Here is a 17648-nt window from a genome sequence, read left to right as displayed (position 1 = left end):
TTTATCTCAAAATGCGATTCATTCGGTAAACTATAACGAAACTATTACATAAAAAACTAATCTGTAACAGCTGAATCGGTTAATAATCCTACCTATGTAACTATTTACCTATGTATATATAAATATTTAAGTATACACAAAACTATTAATATGTTCTATACACTACGACAGTTGTATGACGTCACTCGTTACCTAACTAAACACGTCGCAGACACGTCGTGACAAGTCCGCGACCAATGATCGGAGAACACCGACAACAGTTGTCCTTGCGTTTACTGTGACGCTTGTGACCCTGTGCAGGCACATCGACTGACAAATTAATTTATTAAAGTGTCTGTCTCTCTCAGATTGTAATGTAAATAAAATAAAAAATATATATAGATTTAACGAGATTTTTTAACGTTTCAGACAACAAAATAACTAGTAAGCGACAAGATTTTTATAGAACAAAGTGATATAAATGTAGCACTGGCGGCGCGAGTAGAGCAGAGCGGCTCCGCGCGCCGCCAGTGCTACGCGAGCCCGCGCCGCGCCCGGACGTGCCGCAGCTGACACGCGCCCGCCGCCGTCACGGCGACGTGACACTTGCGTAGTTTTATTATAGAAAAAACATTATTGTCGAAATCATAATAACATTCGTGTTTGTGTTATTTGTGCTCACTGTTGCAAAGTGTTATCCAAAGAACAAAATACTTCCAAAGTTAATTAGAAGGAGTTAATTAAATGATTAAGATGAAAAGGATTTGTCACCTCATCTTTCGCCTGCTGTTCCTCCTCGACGGTGAGTGTTTATAAATTATTCGACTTCGCGATGACTACAATTTTTTTTATTGAAACTTTTCTCTTCGTTATTTTTGTGAGATATCTCTTTTAGTAATTTAATTAAAGAGTGCGAATTATGTCGCAATTAGGTGCATGACAATTTGCTAAGTTTCCTGTTTAGTTATGTGTCACTCAAACTATCGTAGTTTCTACATAAATACTAATTTTAATTTTATTTTTGGTTCCCTAAGTGTGGAATACTAATTTAAAAATATAAAAACATATTATATATGCTATAGCTTTTTATTCAAATGATCTTGTTTTTAAAATCAATTAATTGATAATAAATTATTAAATAATAAATAAAAGTATTAAATATTAGATAAGTGTTACTCTGTGAGGTAGAATCAAACCAATAGAATTGTTTCCCGGCGCTGCGCTGCAGGCCACGGAGCGGAGGTGCACTGAAGGCGCATGTCTCCTATATTGTATTTGGTGTACGTTTCCAGTTTCTACTAATTGTTTAGGTTTACAATTTTCATAAATCAAGCGTGTCTTTTTTCATACATTTATAAGTTTTATATAAAAATCATAAACTCATATTATTAACTTCAGTTAAAATAGTTTCAATTAAAAATTAAACAGTGAAGCCCTTTAGTGCTATTAATATTTATTATAATATATATATATATATATACTATAGAGTAGACGTACAGGCGAAGCCCGCGAACTGGCTTCCATTATTCAGTAAGGCAATGAAGGATCCGTCGGAAGGTTCAGAGGCAGGCTGAGCGGAGCCAGGGCGCGGCGAGCTAGCAACTAAAGTCGTATATTTCGTTATACTCGTCGTACTACCTGCCTAAAGCTAATTATAAAGTTGGCCACAACTCGGGAACAGCTTCGGTAAGCGCGTTTCGTTACCATCCACACATACTCGTACATAGTACTACACACTCGCCGCGTACGTACTAGCCGTTGAAGCTAACCTACCTGTGTACGAAGTCGGATGCAAACTATACAATATTTGGTTTGTGTTCATAAATATAGGGAAGCGGATACTATTACATTCCACTGGAGTCGTTACAACTTCTACAATAAATATAATTGTTTATTTTTGTGTATTTTTTTAACAAATTTACTTAAAAGCAATACTAAAAGTATAACACACAAAATGTGAACATACGTCAATATGTTTCTTCTAGGATAGATTACTTACTTATTTACTTTACGGAGCAGCATTTAATTGTGGTTTAAATGAATGGTTCACTGTCCGTTCGAACATTGTTACTTGAAGGCGAGTCTCGCTATTGAGTTTAGAGAAAAAAAAATAATTCATTTAAATATTTATTTATGTCAGAAAATATAAAAAAAAAAAATAAAGAATATTATCGTATTCAATAAATCGTCTATGAGAACTTTTAAGAAAATTCAGCTATTTATTTTATACTAGCGGCCCCCGTGCGGCTACGCCCACTTGAAATATACAAATGTTTATTTAAGTGTATTTAAGAAAAACCGTCTAAGCGCGAGTCGGTCTCGTTAACAGAGGAGTCTGCACCAATTTTAGGATTGTGATTGGCAAATACCTCATAGGTTTTGATGATGCGACGAATAAAATTAACTCAAGTCTACGGGAAGTACTACCTACTATAAGCGGTAAATATACTGAAGCAAAAAAGATGTATAAATGCTCATATCTTTTATAGCGTTGTATTAGAAGTTTAATTTCTGTTCTGCAAAAACCTGTAATCCTGAATATTTGATATCAGAAGTATAATGGTCTTCACAGACGGACAAGAAGGTGGCCCTATAAGGGTTCCGTTTTTTCCTTTTGAGATACAAAACCCTAAAATGGATTAATTATCTTAGTTTGCATACCGCATTAAATAAATCATAATTTAAATGTTTTGGGAAATTGATTTGTTTTTCATATTTATATCTCTAAACCCAAAGCCACGCATTGCCTTGTTACCAAAGCGGAGAAATGAAAATACTAAATCAAAACAAATTAACGCCCGATGTTAATAATCGATCCTAATCCATTAATAGCAACCATAGATTGAAATAGACAGAGATGGAGGACGGCATGCAGGTTAGTGATTGGATAGACATGTCGAACAATACAAGATTAGGCGTAATAAATCAGCATCGCAGAGGGAACCTAGTGTTAAGACACTCCGCTCCCCGCGCACCGCCAAATTTAAGAGGTTCGCTCCGGTGGTCGTCTGTCAGTCTGTCGGTGTGTCTCTATTATTTACTTTAAAAATAAATCATTGAGTTAAAATAAATGTTTATTCTATTACTATTATGTAAAGAAGAATGTTTACGTCACATGAGTGAGTGAGTGAGTGATCGAGGTCACTAATCTTAAATGCGTGGTAGTGCGTGTAAGTGGAAGTATATAAGTAGTGATACGTTGTTTGTCCACAATTTTTTCGAAACTAAAAATCATTTAGAAATGATTCTTTTTGTTTGATATCAGGTAAATAACTCTAAATTATGAAACAGGTGAAGTTCCATCAATATAGGTTCTCCATTTCTGAAGCCACAAATCTAAACGAATATCTTTTAACCTGACACGAGCAATATAATAAGAGCAGTTACTTGAAGCGATTTGTGTTCTATTATTATATTAAAACTAGTGGACCCGGACGCGGCTACGCCTGCTTCAACTATAAGAATATTTATTAAATATATTCATTAAATTATTTTCAATTTTCAATAGAATTAGTAAGTAAATATAAGCTTAAATAATCAAAAAGAATATTAAGTAGATACACATTATTAGAAAAAATTATCTGAGTTATTGAAATTAACCAACAAAAGGATTAAAAGTAACTAAAGGATAGATATTCTTAATATTAGAAAAAGTACCTAAAGTTTTCCGTGCGTGCGTACATAGATATCGACTCTACGAAATAACTAAACATTTCTCTCTATTAAGCAGGATAATTTTAGCGGGCAATATCAAATAAAATAAGAAGAGAACCAAAGTGTAGCTTAAATTAATTATAAACAGCAAATAATTACTTAAACATTTACAATAGTTTGAAAATGTATGAAAATTTATAAAACCGTCAACGTCATCTGCCCGTTCGCGTCGGTCATACTGTGCCGCCCGCTAGGTGGCTAGGTCATTTGGAATCAGTGACATCTCCTTAATTATTTATTAGTATGTTATACAGTAAACTATAATTTCAATCTAGATAAAATGCTAAAAGTGACTATTATATTTATTTTCATAAGGATGAATATCAAAATGTCGCGGTAACGGTTGCGTAGCGACGCGACGGTTGTTATTAACATGGCAGAATAAATTGCATGTCAAATTAGAAAGTACTTTAAAATATATTAGTATATACGTGTAATGTAATGTTATATAGCCTATAGCACTTCTGAAGAATGCAGCTTTCATACAAAACAAAAACAATGAAAATCGGACCAGTATATCCAGAGATCTTAGCGTTCAAACAAACAAACAAACTCTTCCGCTTTATTATATTAGTATAGATAAGCAGATGCGGTGGGTGGAGATTAGAGTCTATAACCGAAGCGTTGACCACTGCGCACTTATGCGCTTTTACATCAATTCCACAAAGGTAAAATTACAATTTAAACATTTCCAAGTCATTCCTCCCTCCTGTACAGAGAGTATATAGAGAGTATAGAGGTAAATAGAAACAAAGATCATACCTTTCACACGACGCCCTCCGGCGAGCTCGAGTTCGCATAAAATTAATAAAACGCTTACCAAATTTCCAAATATCAAACAAAATAAACAAATTTACAGAAACAGAATGTAATAAAAATATTTAACTGAAAATGTTTCAAAGCGACGTTTTAGAATAACGTTTTCAGTTCGCTTTTATTTGAACACTTCATAGAAAATATCGTTTATTGAATAAAAGCCGTCAAAAGCAAAATCGCCGAGGCCGAATGTGGCATTTCACTTTAAGGGTGGGAGGGAGTTCAATTCCCACTCGAGGAAATGAGTCACTAGTCCCCCGTCCCCCGTCCCCTGGATGCGTCCTGTGTGGATGGCGGTGTACACTGCGTCCGCCACTTTCCGGCCAGCTCTGGTGAGTTGTGTGTTGAGTGACTACACACCACGCTCCAAAAAATATAACTTTATTATAAATTTGGACAAAAAAGTAAATTTGATATTATATTATTTAAAGTAGTAATATTGGTTTTCCTATGTATGGTCCGACACGTGGACAGGGCGGGGGGTGCGGAAACCACAGCGGGGAAATTATGAAAAATGATTAATTTCTACGAGTGGGCATCGAACCCACAGTTGTCACGCTTAAATGTCACTACAGATTATGTATTTAGTGAGGTAATTAGTACCCGCCGATACATGCTCCAGAGGTTAATGTTGCTCAGAGCTGAGAGGTCGCGGGGGGGCGCGGGGAGGCGGTCACCTTTCATAATTATGTTCAGATAAAAATATAGTATTATATTTTATTATTGTGTGTCATTGCTCCCCCCGCGGCCCCCGCGGCCCCCCTTCAATATATATGTAACGTAATTACAATAAGTATAATTATTGTAATATTTGATATGATCATTCGACATTCGACAGCTTATCAACATTCGTCGAGATGACAATGAACTAACAAACAGAATATTGTGATGTCAATTTAAAGTTACTCGACAGTTACAAAGTAATTATAAATTATTTAGTTTTTACATAATAAACTATAAAACAAATATAGGTCATTTGATCGTGGGGAACGGAGTGTCTTAGCACTATGCTCCCTCTACCTACCCTGCCGAGGGCGGGTAGGTAGCACGTAGTAGTTACAAATCCTTCAAAAATATTCGTAAACCAATAAAAAATGACTGCAACTAAGTAAATCTGTCCGGTGCGCCCCTCCTCAGTGAAACCTGCACCTCCCGGACTCCTCCGGGTGGTCCATATTAACACCAGGCTTAGTGTGGACGTCCAGTCAACGTGGACCACGCAGCGCCAGGACTCCCGGCCTCAGACCATCCTCCGAGCCCGACCTCCGAGAAGCCGGATTACAGGAGACGCCACGCTCCCGGTCATAAAAAATGACTGCAACTCTGACGATGGCGGTGACGCAATAGGCAACTTCATCAGCCGAGCGGTGGGCGCTTCATTTACGGAGGTGGTGGAGGCGAACCTAAAAGGGGCAATGTCACAAAGAGACGATAGGGTGATAGAGGCACTGATCCAAAAACTTAAGGAAGGCGTTCTGCATAAGCCAGGCCAAATCTAAAATTCCACACCTATATACATAATAATTATACAAAAGACTATAATAATTATACAAAATACTATAATAATATATGTAAAAAAAAAAATAATAATAATAATAATAATTTCAAAAAAAAAAGTACGCCACATTAAAAGAACTTTCATAAAATAAAAAAAGGCACGGGCAACTATGCGCCCGTGGATGTAGTTTCTAAAATAAAAAAAAAAAAAAAAAGTAAATCTGTCGACGAGCTTACCTTGCACAAGCACCGACCCCGCACTCAGGAAGTAAGATCGTCCTTTTACATTCGGACACACATCTCCCTTGACTCGCGCCTCTCGGCGGCGGCAATTCGATAAACAGGGTTTTTATTAGACGCCGGATTTCCGACCCGCGCCCCGGAGGACGTCCCCCACTTCCACTTCGAGAAGCACCTTCAAACTCCTCTGATGTATGTATTTTTCACGTTCTTATCTAATATTGAGTTATCCAATGAATCTAACCAAGTTAATCAAACTGTAGCAAAAGTAGTTCGATTTTTCTAACAATAGGAACTTTTATTTGGTGGAGTCTCCGCGCTACATTGCAGTAGGATTCAGTAACCAGTCATAAAATGACTATGAGATACAATGTCGGCGCAGCAGGAGGTAAGGTAGGTACGTCTGATTGTAAGAGCAACGGTTATGAGTTCAAGTCCTACTTGAAGATTTTTCTAAATTTCTTCGCTTTGATAACAAGACAACGAAAATTGGGCGGAAAGTAGGGAATTAATAAAGTGTCTTAACACTAGGACGAGGTCCCCTTTGCCTACTCCCTCATGTGCGGGATAAAGTATAAAGCTTTACTCTATTATTAATTTTGTATGGAAAATTCACGTATCGTCACAAATATGGTCCGCTTCAGTGGGTCATAGCGACAGCTCCCTCTCCCCTCCCCCCTCCCCCCTCTCCCCTCACACAGTGAATATTGCCTCTGAGTCTTAGTTATTCTATTGTGATGGAAAATGCGAGGATCTTCCTCTCCTCCTGAGCTTTCCGTTACAAGATATATTGAAAGTATATTAAGGAATAAAGATATATTAATATTTTACGTGACACCGATCGCTACACTGTGTAAGTGGAGGCAGGGAGGCTCCTGTCCTGCTGTACTACTGCTGTCGAGGACTGAGGGTGTACGAGCATGTGCTTATCGACTAATATAACGAATTTAGTGTAAATAATATTATTCCCCGTCATGCACATATTTATTTACGGTTGTTTGTGTGCTGTCAGTGTCACATGAATGTTACAGTTTTTCAAGGATTACATTTGTATTGATAGAAATATTTTCTTTGTAGAACGACGAACAAAATATTAAATTAAATAAATAAAAATAACATTAAGTTCCGACTTCAGGCGTTTAGTGAAAAGTAAAAAATAAAGTTTCTTGCTAAATGTAGTGAATACTAAGAGGTTTTCTCGAGATTGCCATGGGAACAAAAAAAATACTATTTTGCGTTTTATGGTCCACGGGAATGAGATTACAGTCTATTGATACCTACTAGACATGAAAAAAATAATAATAATTTGATATAGTTACTGCACACACATAATGTCTAACTCAGAACCGTCCCCTTCTTCATCTAAAACTCTAATTGTTTCGAACATTCTGGTAATTTTCCTTCGCCGCTAAAGTAGCACCAGGTCTAACAAGACTTCCCTTTGTAATGTTATTGGAGCTAAATTAATCAGTGTCTGGGCATGATAATGAATTTATACTGTCGTTATTAATTTACTCGGAGCTTTCTTTGCACTAGACGGTATTGTAAAATAAATAAGTAAATATACAATTAGATGAACGGATAATAAGTAGAGAGTGAGAGCCGTGAGACCTTCGTGGCGCAATGAAGGTTGTGGAGCGATCCACACGCTGAAGCTATAGTGTGGCGTTGAATTCCTCCACTTAACGCGATGTCGCTTGCCCTGCTCCGTCCGGGCGGTCCTCCGGACGACACCCACATGGTCACGTGGTCCTCCTATTAGGTAGCGTTAGCTTACCACCGTATCCGCTGCAAACGTCTCTTCATCAATATTTACCTCCAAAGTAGTCAAACTAGTAACTTCCATCACAATCTCCATCCGATCTCCTTCAATTCGTTTCAAATATTCGCAAGCGCCGGCTCGAGGACACGCCGGGCAAAGCAAAGTAACAAATAATTAAATACAAATACACCGTAAAAAGGGTCTAATACTACATTCGGAATCTGCTTTGTAGGAATTCTTGGGTTGTCGAGGGCTGTACAAACAAAGCTGCTCTCCAGTGAAGGGCCCTCGGCCCGGCGTGACGGCGTGACGGCGTGACGATACGATACGTCAATTCATTACATTTATTCGGCAAACGAATCTCATAAAATGGGTATAATATTGACATCAAATGGTTTTGTTAGCGGTTTAATTTGTTTATTCTTGCCTCAACGTTTTGGGTTGCTACGAGCCGTTTTCCATATTTACTTCTATCATCTAGTGACCTGGTGAGCGGATCGTTCAATGGTCTTAAGGGAAATGGTGCAGGTTTCTAAATGTAATAACTCCAAGTTTAATTGAAGTTTTACAAAATTCCGAGCTGATGGAGCAAAAGTAATCAAAATAGGCTTAAAAGAAACACAACCTACTATATTTGTAACAATTTTTTTCTAAGTGCTTGACCTTTTATTAAAACAATTATTTTACTTCACACTTATTCCTCACAATAGGGTAAGCAAAAATCGATTTTAAAATATTTGGCGGAAGCTAACGCCGCATATAATATTATCAGGGTAGAAAAGTAAATAATTCCTTTTGCCTGCGGGGAATAACCGATAACAACCGCGTTCACATTTAAACGCTATCCCACTGCTCCACGACTGCGCAATTATTGTTTTTTCCATTCCATACATTTAATAAATTTGACTGACATCCCTTCCTACCAACTTGGATTGAAGGTTAACAAGACGAGTTAACAACTTACTTAAATTGACAAACTTAATTATGCTGATATATGAACTCATTTTGTATGCAATGGACTACAAATATAAGTTTGTAATGTTTTTTTTCTTTGAAACACAATTTTATATTTTTATTTTCCGCAATTTTTCCTCTATCTGTGCTATAAGAAATTGCATCGTACCAAATTTCAAGATTCTGAGTTCACGGGAAGTTTTTGAGTGACCCGGAAGGTTTTGATTCCCTTGCGGAAGCTTGCAGCATTAGCTGCATAATATAATTTGGTTCCGTTGACTTAGAAGTTTGGTTTATTTAACATTACACATCCAAGACACAGTAGACCTTAGTATTTGATAAAAAATTTCAGCTTGATATCTCCATTTCCTGCAAAAAATGATCTGTCACAGACGGACGGACAACAAAGTGACTATAAGGGTATCGTTTTTTTCCTTTTGAAGTACGGAACCTTTAAAAGGAGAGCTTTTTCACTAAATAAATGCTAGCAATTTAGTAAAAATCTTATTAAATCAGCTTCACTTTGTATCCTGCACACAGCAAGGTAGACCTAGGGAACATTGTTCCCCACTTTTTGCCGAATTCTGGAGGTATTACCTGTTGAGTGGCGGGACTTAAGGCGAGGCTCGATCGCAGAGCGTATGGCGAGGAGATATGAAAATACAAATTTTTATAAATATTTCATTTCTACGAGTGGAAATCGAACCACTGCGCCACGACTGGTCTCATTTTAATTTAATCTTTATTAAAACATTTTAATTTAAATTTTAGTCCAACAGATTTTGGGATAAATTTGAAAAATTTATTCAAACAAAAGTTGACATTTGTTGTTTAACTTTATTCCGTATTCGTGGATAAACATTGCTACATGCGCTGTTGTTATTCTCATATCCAGTGAAGGACACGAGGGACGCACAGCGCCTGTGAACGTGACAGTACTTACACTTACCTTACTTAACGGTATATAATTTATCTTCTACATAACAATGATTGATAAAAACAAAGTAAAAGGATATGAGCGATTATAATATATTTCTATGATCTTTACATGATTACGTACTGAAATATCAACAAATGGAATATATTCGTCATACAAACAGCAATTAGAACAAATTATATAAATAACTAGTGGACCCGGACGCGGCTACGCCTGCTTGAACTATAAGAATATTTTCGCGTTGGTCATACTCATACTATGCCGCCCGAAGGCTAGGTCATTGACATCTCCTTAATTATTTATTACAATGTTATACAGTAAACTATAATTTCAATCTAGATAAAATGCTAAAAGTGACTATTATATTTATTTTCATAAGGATGAATATCAAAATGTCGCGGTAACGGTTGCGTAGCGACGCGACGGTTGTTATTAACATGGCAGAATAAATTGCATGTCAAATAAGAAAGTACTTTAAAATATATTAGTTTATATGTGTAATGTAATGTTATATAGCCTATAGCACTTCTGAAGAATGCCGCTTTCATACAAAACAAAAACAAAGTAAATCGGACCAGTAGATCCTGATATCTTAGCATTCAAACAAACAAACAAACAAACAAAAAAACTCTTCCGCTTTATTATATTAGTATAGATAATGCGATACTAGAACTGTATAAAGTTTCCACCGATGGTCTCATCGAGACGTGCGGAATGCGGAAACACCTCGGACTTTCAAGTGCATAAATTGCATTTACAATTCATCCCGCGCTCCGCGCGACTGGAAACACTGGAAAAAATGTGACAAAACTTCGAAGAAAATTTAAACGTTCCTCCGCAATGCAGTCGACGGCGAGTGGCGAGTGGCGAGCGATATACTACTTATATCAATATCATCATGTTTCCTATCTCTAACTTATTATGTACGTACTTATGTCCAACACGTAAGTCTAGTCCGTAATGTCTAATTTGAACTCTGCAAATATCCAGACAAGGAGGCCCCAGGCGCTCATCTCGATAAGGATAACAAATGTCTTGATTTGCCGAAACAACGAGCAGTACTAAATAAGAATGTCGTTACTCAAGCGAACGATTTAGCGGAGATGAGGTCGCAATTAGTGAGGCCTTTAACGATCGAGCAGTGACGCGTGAGGCGTGAGGCGTGAGGCGTGCCACCCAAATACTAAATCTCTCCATGAGCTTGCGTGCTGATCGAATGGTGATGGTGGGTGACGCAGTGGCACAGCGATAGTGGTGGTTTGATTATACTTTAAAAATATCACTTTTTTTCTCAATAATTGATATTTAATTAGGTATATAGTAGGATGTAACTCGATTCAAGATAAGTAACGTCATGCACTGTATCCATTGCGTAGCTTACTAACTTGTTACGCCTTCAAGAAAATCGTGTAAGTACTTAGGAATAGAGTCGGGTACTTAATATTTTAAGCTGTAATACATTAACAGTTCAGACTTAATTGCAGATAAATGCGAAACTTGTAAACATCCCAGATAAGACGGCTATTAGTTAAGCTTTTAGCGAATGAGAGGAGTCGACGGGGCCAGGGGGAACGGGGAATCCCCCTGGGAACCCCGATCAATTAAAGAGACAAAGAGATGTACAAATTATGGCGGTATTAGCGGGTTTGATTATATTACGGTATGTTAAGATTCTTGACGTGGAAGGAAATTTAGAGTAGTGTGTATTATTTACACACACATCTCACATGAATGATGAATCATTGCAAATAAAACCCTCAAGTATGGCGTCTCGTCAGACATTTTTCATTAGCAACATCATGACGTATTCAATTTAAGCTTAAGTTTAATTTAATTCAAGAAAAACAAGTTTTTTGTTTTCCCGCTTTTTCAATTTAAATTTAAATAATATAACATTCAAACTACACACGTACAGTGAGTTACGCTTGAAAGCAGTTTATAATGTTATAATAACTAGTCCAGTGTATTATCGCATAGCGGAGGAACTATTCGATGGAATCTAATGAAGTCTGCAGTTCAGAACTTTGAAGAGCAAAGTAATATCAGACGGAGTTCACCTCTGTATAAGTAAGATTGGTCCAACTGTGCCTCTTATTTAACTGGTCCAGGAAAGGCACGGAACAAGTGCGTTGCGTGTTGAGTGGTGGAACTCAAAGCCGAGCTTTTGTCTTGATGCCAGAGCCTGCCATAGAGTGAACAACCAAGCAACATATCAACTACACCATATATTGTAATTTTGCTAAAAGATAAAATGATAAAAAGGAAGACTCATAACGTATAATACACAAAATTAGATAGGAACTGGGAATAACTGAGCGGTTGTTTTATGCAGACAAAGCCTCGAGCGGACACTTAGCTGATATTTTCGCTTAAATATTCAATATTAATTTTAACAGGGTTTCCTTTAAAAAAACCTGCGTCTACTCGCTCGTACTCGCACGTTTCTAAACTTGAACATTACGCAAATATTTTAAAACCGCTTAATTACGTGTTTCAATAAATTCTCGAAAGTCTACAAATTAACCCGAATGATTATTACAGTTGGGCCGGGGTTGCTTTGAAATTGAGCTTTAATATTCTGTTCAATTTAAGTTGAAAATCCAAACAACCCGTTCCCAATTAATCGGTAATTAATATTTTCGATTAGGACGTTTTAATTAGAGGGCATCTTCGGTCGGAGGAGCACTCCGGGGGGCAAATTCCAAAACCGCTGGAATTAAGTGCGTTATAAAATAGAGTCGGGTATATTTGTAGAGTTTGTTTTTATTACACGAACTCGCCCGTTGCGGACTAAAAGCTTCCATTAAGTTTAAAACTGTTATCATTTCACGTCTCGTTGTAAAGGTTGCGTTAAAATATAATAAGTTGTTCTTTGTTGTATTGAAAACTCTTTTGTATGGAATTCGGGAAGATTCCTAAGTGCAAGGTTAAAGCATGAGGACGCCCCAGGTTGCAGACCGTGGACGGGCGACGAGGTGTGCAGGGATAACTGCTCCGCTAGGAGGTTACAGAACTTCTTTACGTATACACATGAGATATTTTCAGCTACAGTTAGAGAGAGAGAGAGAGTCAAAATCTGGAGAATACTGAACTACTGACTACATATCGACGTCATAGTCGTCGTAGTGGTAGGTATGGTTTTAATTTATTTAAGGCATGTCTTAAGCTTGCCGGGTGATGTCTTAATATCCGGGTTATGTCTAAATAATAAAAAGTGGAGAACAGAATAATGTAACAGTAGTTTTTTTTTAATATTCTTTATGATTATGATTATGATTTCTCATTTTAGTTAGTCAATTAGTCCATAGTAAATTCAAATATTTTTATTGAAAATAAAAAATTACAAGCTTTATTATTAATTTAAATAAAATTTATTTATATTGTTATTAGATTACCAGTGCTCGCGATAGTCGTCAAGTTAATAGCTATGCTCGATCTGTGTTTAATCCGTGTTTGAATTGATGATTAATTTTTAACAAAAAGAAAAACCGACTTCTAACAACGAACTAAAAAGTGAAAAATAATTATATAAAGATTTTATAATTGTGAAGTCGGTGCCAAGTAAAACAAACAGGCTTAGTAATTAGATATTGTAGTGAGGTCGTTGTAGCATTAGCTTGAAAAAAAGCGCAATCTAAGTAATTCCGCAAACTTTATATTTTTTTAATAGAGATATATAATAAAATATTTGAATTGCGCGATTATTACACATTTTTAACCGACTTCTGTAAGAAAAGGAGGTTATCAATTCGACTGTATTTTTTTTTTATTTTTATTTTATTTTTTTATGTTTGTTACCTCCTAACTTTTAACTGGGTGGACCGATTTGGATAATTTTTTTTTTATTTGAAAGGTATAGCTTCCCGAATGGTCCCATTTTTTTTTGGTCCATGTCTGACAATGGTATCCTTGAGAAAATCACATAAGTCTTAAATTTGCATTATGCATGTGCGCGACTAATAGCCGAATAACTCAATGTCGCGCCAACCGATTTTGATGATTCTTTTTTTATTTGAAAGGATACACTTCAAGGATAATTTGGTGAAAGTTTGGTTAGGTTTCGATTATGGAATCCGGAGAAAATTGAGAAAGTTTGTTTTTTTTGGTCAAAAATTAATTATACTGTAATAGTTACAAGCAAAAACTTTTTAAATTGATGTCAGAAGTGAGATTCCTGATCGTTGCATTTCTTTTCAACCAATCTCAAAAAAGAGGATGTTCTCATTTTCAACCAACTTCAAAAAAGGGAGATTCCGAATTCACCCGAATACTTTTTATGTTTGTTCTTGTCAATATACCAAAATGTAACTTTGCACAAAAATAATAGCTAATTAAATGAAGTTTTACATAGGACAACCACAACCACTCGTTGACAACCACTACCACCACCATCACCACTCGTTTAAGAAGCATCATTTTAAGATCTACCCATCACTAAAAATCGTAAAATAAATTAATTTTTAACAAAAACAAAAACCGACTTCTAACAACGAACTAAAAAGTGAAAAATAATTATATAAAGATTTTATAATTTTGAAGTCGGTGTCAAACTAATGCTACAACACCCTCACTACAATATCTAATTACTAAGCCTGTTTGTTTTACTTGGCACCGACTTCAAAATTATAAAATCTTTATATAATTATTTTTCACTTTTTAGTTCGTTGTTAGAAGTCGGTTTTTGTTTTTGTTAAAAATTAATTTTAAAGGAAAGTATTTAACGGAATTAATCGCGTATATTGAGTATTATGCATTTTTGGAAACTCGACGTTTCGAACAGTCTGCAGTAGTCCGTGCTCACACACAGCTGGCCTTGATAGGAGATGCTTGATGAGACACACAGACTCAGAGATATATGAATGTAGATACAGAAACAAAAGTAAGCCAAAGTAATCATCAAACTAATTATAACACTCTGCTAATAACTAACCTAATTCGACAACCCTCGAGACTCACGACCCTCTAAACGCCGAATTAAGAAGACAAGCAATGAATTAACCCTCTCTACATCCCCTCCCTTTACGTCTTTCCTCCCGTTTCTCTCCGACTCTCCTCCATTACCAGTAATGGCCACATTAACATGATAACGGGATAACCTTTACAGCATAACCGTTAGAGCATAAACGTTAATTCACTAAAGCGCCGGCTTCAAGTGTCGATTAAAATAATTTGAATAATTTAGATATTATAAACTCCGTTTTAGAGTTTATCGATATTTGTTGAGGTTTCAATTTTAATTTTGTTCTTTTTTGTTTTGTACTTGAATAGAAATTATAGTGAGATGAGATACTAGATATAGCTTCATCCTTTACCTCCCCTAGGGCGCGGTAGGCAGAGGGAATATAATATTAAAACACTCCGTTCCCCAATTTCCGCCCGATTCAATATTAAGTACCGCATCCTCACACCTTCTCTTGTTACTATAACAAGGAATTCGGAGGTGTTGTTTTAACAATGTTATGGAATTTTTAAAATATTTTTAATAATGTTTTATTTGGCAAGTACATAATATTTAATATCATATTGTTAGAAATCTAAAGCGGTTAACGTTTATTTTAAAAAAAGATAGCAACACATATCGTCTATCGCCCAATGTTAATAATCAATCCTAATCCATAAATTGCAACCATAGATTGAAATAGACAGAGATGGAGGACGGCATGCACTCATGCAGGTTAGAGATTGGATAGACATGTCGAACAATCCAAGATTGACGTTAACTGGAGATAGGAGATACATTATTAACATCGGGCGTATATGTTTCTAAATGATTCGGAAAGCGGTGTTAGGTAATTGTAATAAGTGACATGTACCCGCGATCGTCACCCACGTCTACTAGGGGTCTACCAGGGGTCTACCAGGGTGTTAGACGAGGTCGCTAACAATATTATGATTACTATAACATTTCATACAACTCTCCTTCTAGTCAACTTTAAATTTTCGTTTTTTAGAAGAAAAATAATAACTTATACAAATACATACGACATGGTTTGGTTTTGTATTCAAATTCTTAGTTAAGATAATATACTCGTACTATGAATATAATTATCCAAAAACATCGTATGCTGTATTACGTGCACATCTTAAACTACACTAAGCTTGACAAATGTAATCTCTAGGAACAAGACAAAACGCGGCGTTGAGTTCCGCCACTGTCTCTGCCTACTGCTATATGCGGGATACAACATAAAGTTACACGAAAAACATTATAAGCATAAAATGCCTGTTATCTCAACCAAAATCAGTTAAGGAATGTTTTATTTCAAACTTAAATTATCTTGGATTATTAGGAAGTTTCCTGGTGAATAGGGGAAGTTCGTAACAAATCTATTACGAATAGTGAACCCTTTGCCCTTTACAGTACTTTGAACGACTTAACCGAAAAAGTAACTTTATAAGCCGTTTAATTATAAACCGCACTTCGAACCGTTCGAACGCACAACCATCGCAAAAAGACAATAAGACAATAGTTTTTCTTTATTTTTTCATAATAGCGTTTTCCTAATTTTTTGGTTAGCGTCACGATTTATCCTACATTGTTGTATTATATACAGTTGCGAGTAAACGTTGCGTCCTACTGCGCCTCTGTGACAAACATAACACTGATATCAGCGAAACTATAAACTGAAATTATTAAACAATTCATTTCGTCACGTGGGGATCGAACCCACTACCTGGAACAAAACAAACTATGAATTAGATTCTCATGTTCACCTCGGCAGCGCGCGGCCGCGGCGGTCCGCTGTCTAACCGTCGTCACCACTATCAACTATTTCTAATATACGCGCACAGATACATACATACATACAAACATATATTATATGTACTTTAGTTCGCAAACTTCAAGAGTTTGTCATTAAAAGCTCTGATATGAATATGTCGGCTTTCCCGTTAGTTTATAGCTATATTATGTACTAGAGACCCTCTCGCGGCTTCGCCCGCTTCAACTAGAGATAATTATTAATTTATCAATCTGTATTACTCTCGCTTTATAATAATAATATCATTTTCAAAATAATATCTATGCTTAAGTCAACCAACTCTAACATTTGTTTTTAAAAGGTAATAAATATAAACCAAGTGCCCGATGTCAAGAGGCCGTTGATAGTTTTATGACTTTGAAGGAATGTCGTTTAAAAGCATCATGAGAATCCAGCCAGCCAGCCACGTAAGTAGAGACACTTGCACATTTGGATGTCGGTGTCAAGAGGCTCGCTGATAGATTTACGACTTCGAAGGAATTTCAGATAAAAACTCCATGAGTCCTCCACTTGTCGTGATAACGTCAGTGTATCGGAAAACGTCCGAGCGGGCCATGACGTCACCGCCCTGCACTAAGCCCTGCACTACACCCTACTACTACTACTACCTACAAGGCAAATTAGCCTAACTTCACAATAAATATTAAATGTAAAAAAATATACTCCACTGATATTAATATTAACAAGATCTTTCAAGATGAGTCAAGTTATATCATGTTTGTCTCTGCCTACTTAGCTAAAATATGAGTGGCTCGTGAAGGAACGTTGGCTTTACCGTTTAGAAACTTCCATTAAAGAAAAAAACGGCAGGAAATTTCAATTCTTAAGTGCAATCATCATTCCGCGCCACAATATTTTCTGTAATCGGAAGCAAAAAGGTCCCTCACCGACGACGGATGTACTTACTTTGACAACTAATATATCGAAATGTCCATGACAGTAGTTTTTACAGATTAATGCATATTACATTAAAAGTGACAAAATAAAC

At 36.3% G+C, this 17648-nt stretch overlaps 1 protein-coding gene across 1 annotated transcript in view; it reads left to right on the top strand.

Moving 5' to 3' along the window:
• The first annotated feature begins 492 nt into the window (after positions 1-492).
• The window catches only part of LOC146529745 (uncharacterized), a 186452-nt gene continuing 169296 nt past the window's right edge, over positions 493-17648 (top strand). The window contains exon 1 of the mRNA XM_085201398.1: positions 493-781. Coding sequence (XP_085057524.1) covers positions 724-781 — 58 coding nt within the window. The 5' untranslated portion in view covers positions 493-723. The remainder of the gene's footprint in view (positions 782-17648) is intronic.

This window comes from Heliconius melpomene, chromosome 18, assembly GCF_056956725.1.
Source record: "Heliconius melpomene rosina isolate 202511_hmr_F chromosome 18, ASM5695672v1, whole genome shotgun sequence".
In the NCBI taxonomy this organism is placed as follows: Eukaryota; Metazoa; Arthropoda; class Insecta; order Lepidoptera; family Nymphalidae; genus Heliconius; species Heliconius melpomene.
Note: the sequence above shows the minus strand (reverse complement) of the source record. Positions and strands in the feature narration are given on the sequence as shown.